We start from the raw sequence: 15,955 nt of genomic DNA on the forward strand, positions 1-15,955 counted from the left end.
GCAGCTCTCGCTGTTTTCTAAGTATTTAGTTCAAGTCCTAGCTGGAGCTATTGTGTGCTTGATGATTCTTTTGTGTCCCTTCCAACTCTATTTATATATGATTCTATGATTCTGTGAAAGACTTGTGTCTGACCACCAAAGCAGCATTTAAAGAGGAAGTGGAAGACAATTTCTATATAAATGTATTTTAAAACTTTGAAAAAGCCTTGAAACCTGTTGGGATAGAAATTTTCCATAGGTACTTGCAAGTTAAAGCCAAACATATTCCATCTGAAAAAATGAATGCTTAACTCTGAGGGTGGGAAGCAACTGGAACAATACCCTAAAGGCACAGTGGGTCTGCTTCACTTAAAGTCCTTGAGTCAGCCCTAAAGGCCTTTTCTAAACATAGGCTCTAGTTCAATGAAAAATTATGTGCTTGCAGCAGGAACAACTAGGCAAACCTCTACAGACTACACTACAAAAGGACCAAACTGTGCAGTCATTGATGACTCTATACAGCCTTCAGAAATTCATGAATCTGTAAAACAGTCACTCACCCGTAGTAAGCAATTGAGCTAGAGTATGTTTGGCTTTTTTTTCTTTTTCATCTCCTCCTCTTACCAGCATTCTTGAACCTTCATTTCTTTAATATTGAACTTCAACAGGAAAATACTTTTTCTTTCCTGTCTTTTTTGATTCAATTACTTTTCTGATTTTAGTTATCAGTCTGTAATTCTGTCAGTTCTGAAAGAGAGTTTATATGAAAGAAATAACTGAGGCTTGTGACTGTGCAAGAGATTGTTCTTTTATGTGTGAAAGCTCCCCAATATTCTTTCAGCTCTTTGATGTGACTGGCAGGGAATGCAGAGCAAGGAGAGTGTAAATCCATCTTCGCTACAGGTTTGTGGATCTTTTTTGCTGGGTGAAAATTAGATAGTCTTATCAATCTGGATAGCAATGCAATATTCTACTTAGCATTAGTAATTCTGGATTTTGAACATTAATAATGGGAAGCTTGATTTTCCAAACAGTGGACAGGTCACACCAGCATCAAGCAGACACAACTGTTTTAATCCAGCACTTTCACAGCATAAGACACAGGCCTGGATTTTTTTTTTTCCTGACCTGTACCTATATGTGTTAAAAACTTAGGAAAACCAATACATGATAACACTAAAAATAAAGAGAGTTTGCTTGGGTGATTAAACGTGTGATTCCACAGAAATTAAAGCTGATTAAAGCTTGGGCTGCTGCAATTTCACTGTGTTCTCCTCCTGCAGCTGTATGTTTCCCCTCTTTTTGGTAACCTTTATGCTCTCTGTCTGCATGACGGGCCAGATCAGAAGGCTTACCTTACTGCCACCTTACTGGCAACACTAAAACTAGTGTTTTAGTAAAGACCCATTTACTTAATTTTCCTGAACCAGTGCACCATACAGTTGCACAATTACAGACTTAGGTGAACACATCAGTGAAGAATCACATGGCTCAGGTAGCCCAGATGTGACTTGACTGGCTGTGGTTGTTCTTCTCCACATCTCCACTTCCCAAGCATGTTTTTCAACGCCTTTTAACTTGGTGTTACCCTGAAGCAAAGCCTTTGTGTCCTGTCTGATCTCCCTTGGAAGAAGTGTTTGTTTAATCCTGTCTCTGTCAGTTTCCTATCCACATGGATGACAAGAAAGTGATGGATTCACCTTCTTGATGGTTCACCAAAGGGAAACCATGCTTGACCCACCCGATTGCCTTCTACGATGAAACAACTACCCGGATGCATGAGGGGAGAGAAGTGGATACTGTCTATCTCAACTTCAGAATGGCATTCAACACTGTGTCTCAGAATAACCTCAAAGCTAAACTCAGGAAGTGAGGCCTGGATGAGTGGACAGTGAGGTGGATTGAGAACTGGCTGAATAGCAGATCCCAGAGGGTCATCATCACAGTAGCACAGGGTCTAGCTGGAGGCCTGTCACTAGTGGTGCCCTCAAAGGTTTTATACTGGGCCCTGTATTGTTTAACTTCTTCATCAGTGACCTGGATGAAGGGGCAGATGCCATCTGAGCAAGTTCACTGATGATACAAAGCTCGGGGGAGTGGCCGATACCCCAGAGGGCTGTGCTGCCCTTGACAGGTTGGAGGGATGGGCAGAGACCTGTCTGAAATTCAACAAAGAGAAGTGCAGGGTCCTGAACCTGGGGAGGAATAACCCCAAGTACCGGTACAGGTTCAGGGCTGACATACTGGGAAGCAGCTCTGTGGAGAAGGACCTGGAGGTCCTGGTGAACAACAAGCTCTCCATGAGCCAGTAGTGTGTCCTGGTGGCCAAGGTGGCCAATTGTATCCTGGGATGCATTAGGAAGAGCGCTGTCAGCAGGTCAAGGGAGGTGATCCTGCCCCTCTATTCATCCCCAGTGAGGCCACATGTGGAGTGATGTGTCCAGTTCTGGGCTCCTCAGGACAAGGGAGATGTGGAGCTTCTGGAGCAGGTCCAGAGAAGGGTCCCAAAGATGATTAAGGGACTGAAGCATCTCTCTTCTAAGGAAAGGCTGAGAGAGCTGGGCCTGTTCAGCCTTGAGAAGATAAGCCTGAGAGGGAGCTTCATCAATGTCTGTAAATATCTGAACGGAACGTGTCAAGAGGATGAAACCAGGCTCTTCTTGGTGATGTCAAGCAATAGAACAAGACACAATGGGAAGAAACTGATGTAAAGAAAGTTCTACCTGAGTATGAGGAAGAACTAACTTACTGTGGGAGTGACTGTGCACTGGAACAGATTGCCCAGAGAGGTTGTGGAGTCTCCCTCACTGGAGATATTCAAGAACCACCTAGGTGTGATCTTCTGCCATGTGCTCTAAGATAATTCTGCTTGAAGAGGGAAGTTGGACAAGAAGACCCACTGTGGTCCCTTCTAACTTTAACCATTCTGTGATTCTGTGACCTTGCACTCATGATGCAGCACAAGAAAACACTTCTCAGTGAACAAATCAGTGGATAGAGAGAAGTTAGCTGTAGTCAACATCCTACTTTTGAAGAATGGATAATGGCATTGTTGCCTAAAGATCGGGAGCAGAAAAAAATCCAGGCAAATTTAGTAGAGATAAGATACAGAACAGCTCTTTAATGAAGGTCTTCTGGCACAAGGAGTACGAAAAGGCACGTCCACCCCGTGTCCACAGGTTCCACAATTTATGGTCCAATTCGAGAACCACCCACTCCCAGGTCTGCCCCTCAGGCACACCTCCCCCAAAATTGAGTTGGAGGTCCTAAGACCCCTTTCTTCCTCTTCTTCATGGCATGTACTGTCTTTGGAGCTTCTCCAAGGTTCCAGGCTTGAAGGTTGCTTTGACTATGACGGTATCTTGTTGATCAGGTGTGGGGTGAAAATATTCTTAAACAGGAGGTGTTTAGTACAGTCTTTAGCCTAAACAAGCTTAAAAAATTTAGAAAATTTGATATGAAATGGGGGAATAGAGTTTGGTAAGCATTAACTACGATTCTAAAGTGTGACAGACTATACAGCTACATTAAAATCTACAAAAGCTAAAAATCCTAAAAATTCAAAGGCATCAGCATGAACACCTAAATATTGGCTGAAGTACAAAGTCTACAATCAAGAAGTTTCAAAAGCTAAAAGGAAAGGATGAAACAAAGGTGGCTTTGTCCTTGGCAGGGTTGAGAAAGGCATCCAGGGGAGTTGTACCTTGAAGCATGCAAAAAAAGAACACGGAGGATTGTGCTAGAGCAATAACAGATGAAAAACATTACTGTCAAAGCCAGTTACTACAGTGGTATTGACTACTGTGATCATTGCTGCGGTGGTTTGAGACCCTCAAAAATCCAATTTCCAAGTCCAAGCCCCCCTCCCACAGTCTGTTTTTGTGTGAGAGGGTTTTCCAGACATAACACAACTCAGTAGGGGGGGAAGGGAATTATATTACAGTTTATTACTTACACAAATAAACACTATAATACATTATATACACAATTCTAACTATCTCTCCTATGGTAAAGCAATATATTTACATTAGGTCAAATCTCTCCTTTCCTTCCAATAAAAGTTCAGAAGGGAAGAAAGAAAGATCCTTTCCACTTTCAGAGCAGCAGTGTCTCTCCTCTTCAAAGCAGCAGTCATAGCTGGAGTTGCTGTAGCTAGAAAATATCTTTCTCTCTCTCTCCATTACAATGGAAGGGGTCTCCTCTCACCCCTTGGCCCTTCAGCTCCAACAGAAGGCCTCGCCCCTGGACTGCCAGCAGGGACAAACTCGCTTCACCACGGTCATATCACAGAATGCAAGACATCCTGTGAAAGTCCCTTCCTCGATGGGTTGCCTTCCCTCGAGTCAGAACGTTTAGGGCAGCTCTCAGTTCAGTCTTTGCCCCAGGCGTTCTACTGGAGCTCCTTTGCTTTGTCTCAGCTGTCAACGTGGCAGCAGGGGGAGGCAAGGCCACTTCCCCTGCATTCCATCCTGTTCCAGCTCTCAGGACGACTCCGAGTTCTCAGCTCTTCTCTCTCTCTCTCTAGCTGCTGCTGCATTTTGGGACTCCTTAAGAGTTTGGAAGCCCACCCCTCCTTTCTAGGAGGTCTCGGGGTTTTGGGAAAGTATTTCAGTCTTACCCCAAAACAGCTTCTGCTGAGTTTTCTCTGCTCTGTTGCCAGTTCTCCCTCCTTGTAGGACATCTCTGTGTCTCTCAGCTTGGTTCTGTGCCATCTCTGCTGCTTGTTATCTCTTTTGGCTCTCAGCCACAGTTCTCTGTTTAGTGCTGCTCTGCTGCCGCTTTCAGTGTCTCTGGCTGCCCACTCACAGCAAGGAAACTTCCCCCAGCTCTTAGCTACAGTACTTGGCCCGGTTTAACACTGTTCCAGGTTCCTCCAGCCCCCAGCCGGGGGCTGGGGGGCCTTGGCCCCCAGTGGAGCTCCTGGCCCCTCTCGCCTCGTGGTCTCAGACCATAGCTGCCTCTCTTCTAGCTACATCATCTTCTTTCTTTTCCGTTCTGGTGTGATACGTTTTAATTTTGCAGGGGTGCTGATTGGATCAACATCAAGAAACGCCATCCCCCTGGAGTTAACCACTTTCCAACTCCAGGGGAAAACCCTTTTTAACCCAGGACAATTGCCAATAAATGTCAGCTGTGCACAGGAACAGTTCCATGTATGTACACTGCACAGACTGTTTGGAGGGATAGCTTCTACCTGCATCCCTGAAAACATAGAAGAGGAGAACTAACCAACACTACTGAACTCCAGGGCAAAGCACAATCTATTTCACAAGTTTTAGGCACAAAAGCTGAATAAAGATGATGTTCAAACTACATTTCACAGGAGTAGCAGGTAATAGAAAGTTACAAATGTTTCCTTAGCCAGGAGGAGGGCAACACTGCAGGTCCTGACTGTGAAAAGGCTGAGCAAAATTACTGAATTCCCCTATTCTCAGTGGGAAACAAAACAAGACAACTCCGAAAGAAACTAAGTTATCTGGAATAATGGGAGAGATAACTAATCCATTCAGTTTTGACTTGTATGATATCAGCCTTACAACCACCTGTGCATGCAAGGACTGCCAGCCCCAGTACCTTACATCTGCAGAAGGCAATCCATCTGGAGAAGCTTCGCAGTTTGCAATAGGTGAGAGGTCAAAAAAATCAGAATATTATACACTTATGGTCTAGAAATAGGAACAAGCAGTAAATTTGTGAAAAGTATACCACTACAAATTCTAAAAAGGGCTTCACCCAATACTGTAGACTAAGGAGAGCAAATTGTCAGCACCTAGAGTGTTTCCGAGCTATGGAGAAAGTGTTGAAAGATAAGTGGTAGGCTTCAGCAAGGATTGAGGGTGTTCACATCACAGAGGGAAGCCATATAGGTCTTGGGCATGGTATTCAGGAAGCAGAAGGCAGCTGAACTTAATATGTGAAAAACCAAACCTTTTCTTTGCAAGACAAAAAAAAGACCTTTCCTGGGGCACAGGTAGGATCTTCCAAAGGGATCCATATTATCTAAGTTGGAAAGAGGTGTGCAGAGAACTGCGGTCTGGGTTCACTGGGATGGGAAACTTCCATAATGAATTTTCTGAGCAGACTTCGCTTTTGGCTGATCCCACTAAAAATCCCTCTTCCCCCAAGTGTAGTAGTGTCTATCACTTTCCCACATTGGAAGTAGTAGTTTGATAAGTTGTGCTTATGGGAGAAATACTGCTTTGGAGGAACCTGATTTTCCCTTCTCTATCTGACTGCATGTCAGTCCCACGAATGTTTTAGGCTGCATTCAGCAGAGTAACTCTAATATTGGCAATGGTGTGTTCAGCTCTATGTTCCCTGTTTCCACCAGCTCACTAGTGCTGTGCTTGTCAATATGAACTGCCTCCAGAACAGTAAAAGGGCTCATGTGCACTTCCAAATGCCATCACACAGGCTCAGGCATACTACTTTGCTGGGCAAGCAGGTCCCTGCTCTGCTTTGCTCTCTGCTCAAAAAAAAAAAAAAAAAAAAAAAAGTGCCTGTTGGATCCTCCCTGCACAGCTGGATTTGATTTTCTGTGATTTGTCTGTAGCGGGCTAACACTGAGATTTTTCTTTTTTGGTAATAAAATCATTAGGTTGTATGCTATTACTTGAAAACTGACTCGAACAGCATTTCAGAAGGCAAAGTGTTTTAACAAGCATCCACTAACCTTATTGGCTATTTATTTAAACCAATAATTTCTGCTTTAAAAAAAAAAGCACTATGTTGAAAAGGCTGGAAGGAAGTTCCCATATAGCCCAAAAGCTCCTCAGCCCAAGTATTAAGCACTGCCTTAAGAGAAGAATCCATCCTCCCTCCTTACTTGGAGAGCAAGCTGTTCACAGCCTGTCTGGTGTGATCCTTCTGGCTTGTTTTATGATTTTCTGCTTTCCCATTGACCCTTATAGTATTAAAGAGGGTAGCAGTAGTGAGTAGTTTCCCATGTCTATGTCATCCAAAGCGTGTGTGGGTAACTACACACTTACTATGGAATTGTTCGCATCCTGTACCGCTTAAATAAAGAGTATTTATATGTAATCAGAGTGTGACTCTCTGGTGTCCCTTTCCCTTTTAGCCACATACAATGGCATTCTTTTCTGTGTATCTATGCAAATATAAAACTTCTCTTTGCAAAGGGCTTAAAGGCTTAAACAACATTCTTGGTTTTCCCTTTTTTTGCTCCCCCAAGAGGTAAGCTGTGTGTTAGCAAGATGGACAGAGAAGTGCAACACAATCAAGCAACAGATCCTTTGCTCATTGTTTTGGCTTAAACCCCCAAGTTATCAGAGTTTCAAAAACCCTATCCCTTTCTCAAGCTAGCGGAGATGTCTCTGTGGTCTTCCCTGGTTGCAGAGCATTTGCTCTGCTTGCAGAGAGGAGTCTCCTGCAAGACAGGAGGGCCCTGTTAAACTGCAGCGTTTGTTGGTGCCATCCTGCCTGCTGTGCTGCAGCCTTCCTATAATCTCGGCAATTTAGCCAAAATTATCCTGGTATCCTGAGTATCTGAGTTTCCGGACAAGTGTGGAAGCACCCTGTAAGGCACCCTGCCTCTGGTGAAGGATGAGCATTTTGTGATATCAGGGTTGCTTTAGCTGTCTGCGTTTAAAGATGATGCTGCAGTAGCTACACCCATAATTCTGTGCAGAGGAATCTGGCCTTCAGAAACATGATGTCCATCTTTCTCAAGAGCTGCTGCTCTTGCTGAAAGCAGCAGTCATTTTGAAGGGACTGTGGAAGAAGCATTGTAGGATGAAATCTCTCCTTGGAGAGAAATAATTTTAATATTTAAATTTAGTAATTAAATCAGCTCTCAGGGTCAAAGACCTGCAGACATTTTTGAAGCTATGTAAGCAAGTGAAGGAGCAATGAGTGGATCTAGGCTTTTGTCACTGGGACAGTGAGATGCCAAGGAGAAATGGATGTGACACAGTGCTGTATTGCTCCTTCCCGTCTGCCATAGTTCATGGACAATCAACACGTGCAATTCAGAGCAGCCTGAGGCAGTATAACTGTTATAGACTCAGAGAGGGGCACTGAAGACATTCCCATGCAGTCCTTTTTCTGTGTGCCAGAAGTGTGTTTAGGTCTCCCAACATGTGAACTCACCAGTCACAGTGCCAAAGGCAGGCACCAGTGTAAAGCTGGTATGCACTAAGGGCAAAGCATGTCCAGTGGCCTTCCTGCACTACAAACAAAACAAAAAGCACTAGCAACATTCTCGTGAGAATGAATTACATCTGACTGGGGCTATAGCTCATCATATTTGCTGCAAATAGTTCAACTTTCACACTTATTACTTTATATTGTCAGCTACTTTCCATGTCATTAACAGGGTATATACTTTGCCATCAGCATCTGTAGCAATAGTACTTACAAGACTGATTGTTTCATGTCTTTTTTTTCCAATTTTTTTTATTGTTCAGAAGTAATTTTTTTGCTGCCATAACCTTGTATCTCCCGATGTAAAGCCTTCTCTATATGAGCACAAGCTAGTGCCACGGTCCAAGGGGGGATGGGGCCGTGACACAACACGGACGGGTCCAGAGACAAGGCAGAAGTGCAAATGGAATGCTTATTGAGATGTGCAGGGGTTTTTGTGAGTTCAGGCGGGGAAAGGGCTAGAACACAGGGTGGAGCATGAGACAGACAAACGGGGGAACAAATCGGGGTAGGGACACAGGCAAAGGGGGAGGAACATGGGAGGAACCGGGGAAGGAAAGGGCGAATGGGAACTGTCTCCTCTCTGCAGCTTCTTCAGCCTATCAGAGAGGGAGCAGGGAGGCAGGGAGCAGGCAAACTCCTGGCAAGCCTGGGCGTGCCCAGGCTGTGCACTGTGTAGTGTGGATACAATGAAACCACATAATAACAGTAAAGTCCAGATAATAAAGTCCTGTCAATTGCTGTATGTCTTTCTCCACGCCCGGAACCGCTCCCATCCTGAATCTTGTTCCTTCACAAGCTAGTGCACAAACTCAGATCACTGAGGAACCACTGTTGTTGATTCTGTTTTAAATACAATTCATGAGATACTTTGTGGTCTGTTTTGTCAGTTCATTTTTATTTGAAAAAACTCTTCCAGACAGACCCTGCCATGACACCTCTCTAATGCGAAGGCACTTGCATACTTTCAGCCTTGCTGCTTCAATCACCCCGAAAGTGCACTGGATGCCTCAGTAGAGGTTGTTCCAGGTTTGTAATCGTTCTGGCAAAAAAGAGGGGCTGGAGTCTGTGATTTCATGGACTTTCCAGTCTCAGTCTTCATCAGTGATCACTGAAGGAACGGTGACTTCGAGCACAGTATTTGCTTCTCAGAGGGACAGATGGAGAATAAAATGTATTGTTGCATTCATGTCTTCACATGTGAAGTTGAGAATAGGAACAAGTGAAAAAGCTGGTGAGAAGTAAGTATTTCAATCAAAAGAGGAGGTGTTGATGTGTTGCTTTACTGCTTATAAATCTGGATAAATAGCATGTTGGGTTGCATATTATTGAAATGCGTTAGTGAAAACTTTACATAAAAATTTATTAAAATTACTATGTATATGACCAGATTTTAGATTTGATTTTGATTGACCGGAGGGGAGATGTTGGGTGAAGACAATGAAAAGCAATGTAGGTGAAACTAATTATTAACCAATATGCTTTTGGTGTGAGAAATGTATGAGATCAGTAGAGAAAGGAGGTCTGATTTTCCTCTCCCCCTCAGTTTTGTGCAAACTCAAGTATTTGACAAGTTCTTCGGTTTAGTTTCCACAAAAGTGGAGAGTTAATACATGACACTACTGATAAATATATATATACCTTTACAAAAGAGGATGAAGGGAATGGTTAAACTGATGATTCCCAAAATGTGGTCTGCAGCTAATATGCAGAGCCATAGTTAGCATTAGCAGTTTTGAGCTTCTCAACTGTATACACTGGTATGCTGTGAGAAAATCTGACATTCAAAAAAACAGTTTGAAAGCATTTGTTAAAAATTATGTAACTGAACAAATGAAGCCAATTCACTCAACTACTAGCTAAAATGATCAGTGACTTGCTGAAAGTTGCCATTAAAAACTTTTGGTTTTTTACAGTCTTGAAAATCTGGAGAAGAGTAAGCTTTTGGTTCACCTTCTTCTACAAACAGAGGTGTCAGCTTATGCCGATACAGAATAACCAAATTTATTAATGAATCAGTGTTTGAGCACCAAACAGATATCAAGGTGATCTTTAGCCTTTTATTTGATAAGGTAGTTTGCAAGAAGAAGAGTAACTTAAAAGTCAAAAAGCTTCAACTGCAGTCCATATGACTGCAGCCAGATAGCAGGAAGAAAATTTCCAGCTAAAGGTTACTTTGGAAATCTCTGCCTATGGCTTCTATTGTTTTAAGATCATGCATGCAGATGCAGATGCCTGGACTAGTTTAGTTGCCACATAACAGGGGTCAGGAGTAGGTCTTCTGTGGGGAGACTTTCAGCGCTATATTTTTCTGTTTTTTTTCCAGAACTGTTTTTCTTTTGTGAGGAAAATTAGTAGGGAAAACAAAACTGGAAGCTTCCTTTGAAGGTTTTGAAGGCTTTTTGAGTTGACTAGTAAATAAAGCCATATGCATAAAAGAGAATAATTATTCTATTGGGAACCTAAGCCAGCCTGCTGTTCATTTTACATCAGTGCCAGATTCTATACTTGTTTTACTCAAAATGAATGATGAAATTCCCATCGCCTTCAGTACTGTTGCTTGGAAGTCTTAGGTCTGATCTTTGACTTGGTTATCTGTTTGAGTTAGTGTATGTGTGAGGTGTTATTTACCTGCAGTTTAGGTATCTAAAAAAAATATATGCAGGAATATCACACAAGGGAAACTGTCAGTAAATCAGAGCAAAATCACTTTTCCCTTTTAGAAGAGATATATTGTTTGTTTGAAAAGGGCAAGAGCAAGAACCAGCTTAGTTTTCAAAACTCAATTTTGTCTTTGTTAAGAAAAAATGTTTTTGTTTTATCAACTTTTTTTTCTTCTTTCCCCTTGTAATTCTGACCATTACTAGGATTTCTTCAATGTATACATCTGATGCTTTAGGTGCATCAGGTAGCTGGCAGCTCCATTACTGAAGGCAGCAGAAACCTGTAAGGAAAAATTGAATTAACAGGTGTTTCTTCAAGCCGTAAGTTGCTGAGGAGAGTTATAAGATGTCTTGAAGCACTGTTGTATAGAAAAAAGGAGTATACTTTTATTGATATCCATGATCCTTGGACCAGCAGCAACAATGGCTTTATACTTCTGCAAAAGCAATAGAGGCAAGACATTAGCGAAAAAGAATAAAGCAAGGCAAATGAAGAATTAAAACATATTTCCAAGACAGGGTGCAGAATCTTAATGGCTGGAGACCTTTAAAAATGAGTTAAGACATGCTCTTTCCCCAAGGCAGGCACCTTATGTGTACTTTGTGTAACAGATGTGTACTGCTATTATAATATGGAATAAAGACAGAGAACTCCAACAGCTTTGCTAATTTGGCTTTTGTTTTTAAGGTAAAAAACCAACACATCAGACAGTAGTAGTTAAATAAGTAACCTGCATTACTTGTACAAGTTTGCTGTTCTGTTTTCTCTTTAGAGGTTCCTAAAATATCCAGCAATCCTTATCTTACTGAGATGCTGCCAAGTCACGATTCAGAAGACAGGCATGAAATTAAATCAACACAGTGGCCACTCAAGATCAGATCCTTCATGTTTATCCTGTGCACAGTTACACAGATACTATGGAACATGTGATCGCCTTAACATGTTTTGCTTTTAAACAAAAGAAAATACTTTCCCAAATACTTTGCTTTGTGTTAACTAATGTACCAGAAATTTCCATCACATTGCCATCATCATCATTGTTATTATTATGTTATTAAGGAATTGTCCTCCATTCCATGCATAACTACCATTTCACAAGTTAAAAACATCATCCCTTCCTCATGTCATAGTTTATAAAGCATTCTGTGCACAGTGAAGCAGATCCCCAACTAAACGCAAGTGCTATTAAAACTAAGAGAAATACACTATTACTGTTGATTTTAGAGGAACAAAATTCTGGGGAGATTTAAAAAAAAATGGCAATATAGTTTTATCTGTACAATTATTACTATTGCACTTTTTATACAAGAAATCCTAATAAATATCAGAAAAGATACACATTTATATACATAGAAAAGAATTATTCTTTTTTAAATAAAAAGTTACACTGATGCTTAGCAACACTCTTGAAAACCCATTTGTACTAAGAGCATTCGCTGCCAGCTGTGTTTTGAAATAAGCCAATTTGAGACAGCTTAATGTCATGAACCTGGCACTGACCTCAAAAATGGACTCCCAGTTTTGCTGAAAAATCCACGTCATTAAAGTTGCAGCATGGCAGAATTTGAACAGCATTCCATTAGCATACCACAACACACTAGCACCACCAGGGGTTACAGGAGAGGCACCACCATTCTCTTTAATTTAGAGGTCTTGAACCAAAACTCAATATCAAGGTAGTTCTTTAAAGCTCCACAATTCTCAACCCACTATTTTGCAGATTTCCTTTAATTTTAGGGCCCTATTCTAAGAAGGCCCTATTCTAAGAAGAGCAGAGAATGCACAGGAACTTAAAGTATGGAGCACTATTCACAGCCTGCACGCAAAATCATGCTGTGGGTGTGATGTTTGAGTCCCACTTTTTAGATTGTATCTTCAGGGTGTTATACATGGACTTAAATATCTGTGGCTTTATAACACCTGTTTTGTTGTGAGAGGCAGCTGGAGAGGAGCAAGTTTGTTAAAAATTATTTGCATTACTCCTCTGGGGCTGATGCTAAATCCATTCTGTTTCTGCTGACTGGGAACAGCCATGAGAAATCAGAATCAAGCTCTTTTCTACTACATGTCCAAAAGGCTTGGCTGTCAGGAGAGGGAAATTTTGTGTGTTAGCAGGTTAGGAAAAACCACTTTTTCAAGTTCCTTTCCAAAACCCCAGGACTGAAAACATCTGAACTCTGGGAACTGGTACTCCTCTCTTTTCTAAATAAGTCTTAGTAGAATGCAGTATGCAAAATACCTCCCATTACCACAGACAGTTTCTATCTTTCCTGCCTGTGCTGACTAGGGAACAGTATTTGCAGGTTTGTACTACAGCCTGTCAAGCAGATTATACTTTCTCTCCTTTGCCTGGATAATAATTAACATCATCACCTCACCTCTGTGCTGAGGGCAACCCTTCAATCCCCAATTCTCCCTCACAAACTCAAACTGGAAACATTTTCAGGCGTCTTTTAGATCCACTTATATTACAGACCATTGTTCAACTTCCCCAGACACCAGATCCTGAAAGACCACAAGGACGTCCCACTGAAATAATTTCCAGGCCTGATGTGAGAAGGAGAGAGTGGTTTAGAAATTAAAAAGAAGGGTTACAATCTTGGATGTAACAAGTAAGTTTATAAAACAGAATCATATGCTTGTGTTCTCAAGGTAGTCTAAGACAGATGAAGTATCCGTATAATGCAGTTTAGTTTAGCCTTTTTTTTTTTCTCCACCACACTATGACCTGTCAAACTGAGGGGATTGAGTGCATCCTCAGTCAGTTTGCAGATGACACCAAGTTAGGTGGGAGTGTTGGTCTGCTGGAGAGAAGGAAGACTCTGCAGAGGGGTCTTGACAGACTTGATCGGTGGGCTGAAGACAACTGCATGAGGTTCAATAAAGCAAAGTGCTGGGTCCTGCCCTTGAGCCACAACAACCCCATGTAACAATGCTACAGGCTTGGGGAAGAGTGGCTTGAGAGATGTTCAGCAGAAAAGGACTTTGATAGGGTTGATCAGCAGCATGAACATGAGTCAGCAATGCCCAAGTGGCCAAGAAGGCCAATGACATCTTGGCCTGTATCAAGAATAGTGTAGCCAGCAGAACCAGGGAAATGATTGTACTGCTGTACTTGCTGCTGGTGAGGCTGCACCTTGAATCCTGTGTTCAGTTTTGGGCCCCTCACTACAGAAAAGACACTGAAGTGCTGGAGCATGTCTAGAAAAGGGCTACAAAACCAGTGAAAGGTCTAGAAAACACATCCTATAAGGAGCAGCTGAGGGAGCTGGGGTTGTTCAGCTGGGAGAAGAGGAGGCTTAAGGAGTATGTCATTACTCTCTATAACTATCTGAAAGAAGGTTCTGGTGTGGTGGGGATTGGTGTCTTCTGTCATGTTCCAAATGAAAATATGAGAGGAAATGCCCTCAAGTTGTGCCAGGGGAGGTTCAGATTAGATATTAGAAAGAAAAAAAAAATCACTGAAAGAGTGGCTAGGCATTGGATTAAGTTGCTCAGGGAGGTCGTGGGGTCACCATCTCTGTAAATGTTCAAGAGGTGTCTGGATGTGGCACTTCGGGATATGTTTTAGGGATGATTATGGTGGTCCTGGGTTGATGGTTGGACCAGGTGATCCTGAAGGTTTCTACCAACATTTGTGATTCTGTGATTCTGTAATGTGATGCTAGGTTTTCACTCTCGTCCTCTTCCTCGCCTGTCTCTTGGTGTATCCAGGCATGTACATGGATTATGGGGAAGCTCCACTCCTCTCACACCCATTTCTGGTGGCATTGGTCTCTCTGACTCTTTATGGTCTACCTTCATGACCATGTTTTGCTGCATTCTGTCTCCCAGATTCATAAAAGGGAAAACTTTTCAAGACCCTTTACAACAATGATTTGGTAAAAGGTGTTCTTTTTTTTTTTTAAGGGAAATAAATAAAATGAAAAAGATATTTCCATTCCATTTGTATTTTCTGCAAAAGCCCTTGCCTCAGAGAAGCAAAGCTGTGATCCCCTTGTTCCTCCATTTTCATTTTGTCTGTCTTCAAGATTTTCCACAAGTCCCACAGCAACGTGACTTAAACTGGGTGAGCTGGCAGAGTTTGAGCTGCTTCACTTTCTCACAGTACCTTGTAGTGTCTCTGCAATCCACTGCCAAAGGGGAAACAAAAAGAAGAAATGGTGATGAAACAAAGAAAGAAGGATTTCTTACCTGAGGACATTTCCCTGGGTGGCCAAGAGGAGAACCTTTGTGCTGGGAGGTCTCAGTATGAACATGAGCTTGACTTGCTACAGACGGACTGTGAACTGCAAGTAGCCAAAGGCTCAAAGGAGAATGTGTTGGGCAACCTTTGCTTTTGGAGCTTGGACAGTGGGCTGCTGAGGCTGCTCCAACCCTGTATTTGTCATCTACCAGCATTTTAGAGAGGCTGTAGGAGTTTCCTAACAGTTGATGAACCAAAGATGAAGTAATAAATAAAACTGGAAACTTACTTTAACAGAGTGGCTCAGAGACACTTTGGCCTACCTCTTACATTTGAAGAGCCAGTGTGTGGAGTGTCACCTCAGCTTACCTGGTGTTGTGTTGTGTTTTTCACCCAGGTGTTGCAGAACGCAGCCCAGTATGAAGATGTTAAGACACTTTTTGAACTCCCCTGGGGCTTAGGTCCTGGTAACACTTGGACAGTTTTTGAGGCCCACAGCCTCCTGTTTTTTAGCTCCAGGCTGGAAAACTGTCCAATATCCCTGCAAGATGTTGGGTGGGTTGTTGCCTGAGGGAGTCCCACTTCCCATGCCAAGGATGGAAAAAGGAAACATCAGAGGGGAGTTGTACGGGTATCTGCAGTGATGTCTGTGCCAAATAACTCCACTGTTATTTACATGTGGGACATTTCTATGTAGCAGAAAGAGGCTGAAGTGACAGCAAAGATCTTGCTTGGTACCTGTAAGCTCCCTCATCCCTTTAACTTCCACTAGGACCCCCCAAACTCATCATGAGTTTGAACCTATGTAGTCCACTTTGCCTCTACTTAGAGGGAGTGTCAGAGCTGGTGTGGACATAGGCAAGCACATTGATTCTGCTGCTGCATCTGCAATGATTGCACAGCAACTGGCTTGCAATTTAGAGGATGGGAGCATCATTTCCAAACAGATGCATCTGTTCTCTT

At 42.4% G+C, this 15,955-nt stretch overlaps 1 protein-coding gene across 1 annotated transcript in view; it reads right to left on the minus strand.

Annotated features, from left to right (window-relative positions):
- Positions 1–8,427: 8,427 nt before the first annotated feature.
- Positions 8,428–15,955, minus strand: part of ADAMTSL1 (ADAMTS like 1) — a 382,369-nt gene continuing 374,841 nt past the window's right edge. Inside the window, exon 31 of the mRNA XM_051801328.1 lies at positions 8,428–14,939. Within this exon, the coding sequence (XP_051657288.1) occupies positions 14,833–14,939 (107 nt within the window). The 3' untranslated portion in view covers positions 8,428–14,832. The remainder of the gene's footprint in view (positions 14,940–15,955) is intronic.

The sequence above is a fragment of the Manacus candei genome, unplaced genomic scaffold (assembly GCF_025592945.1).
Source record: "Manacus candei isolate 608988 ecotype Guabito, Panama unplaced genomic scaffold, ASM2559294v1 h1tg000051l, whole genome shotgun sequence".
Taxonomy (NCBI): domain Eukaryota; kingdom Metazoa; phylum Chordata; class Aves; order Passeriformes; family Pipridae; genus Manacus; species Manacus candei.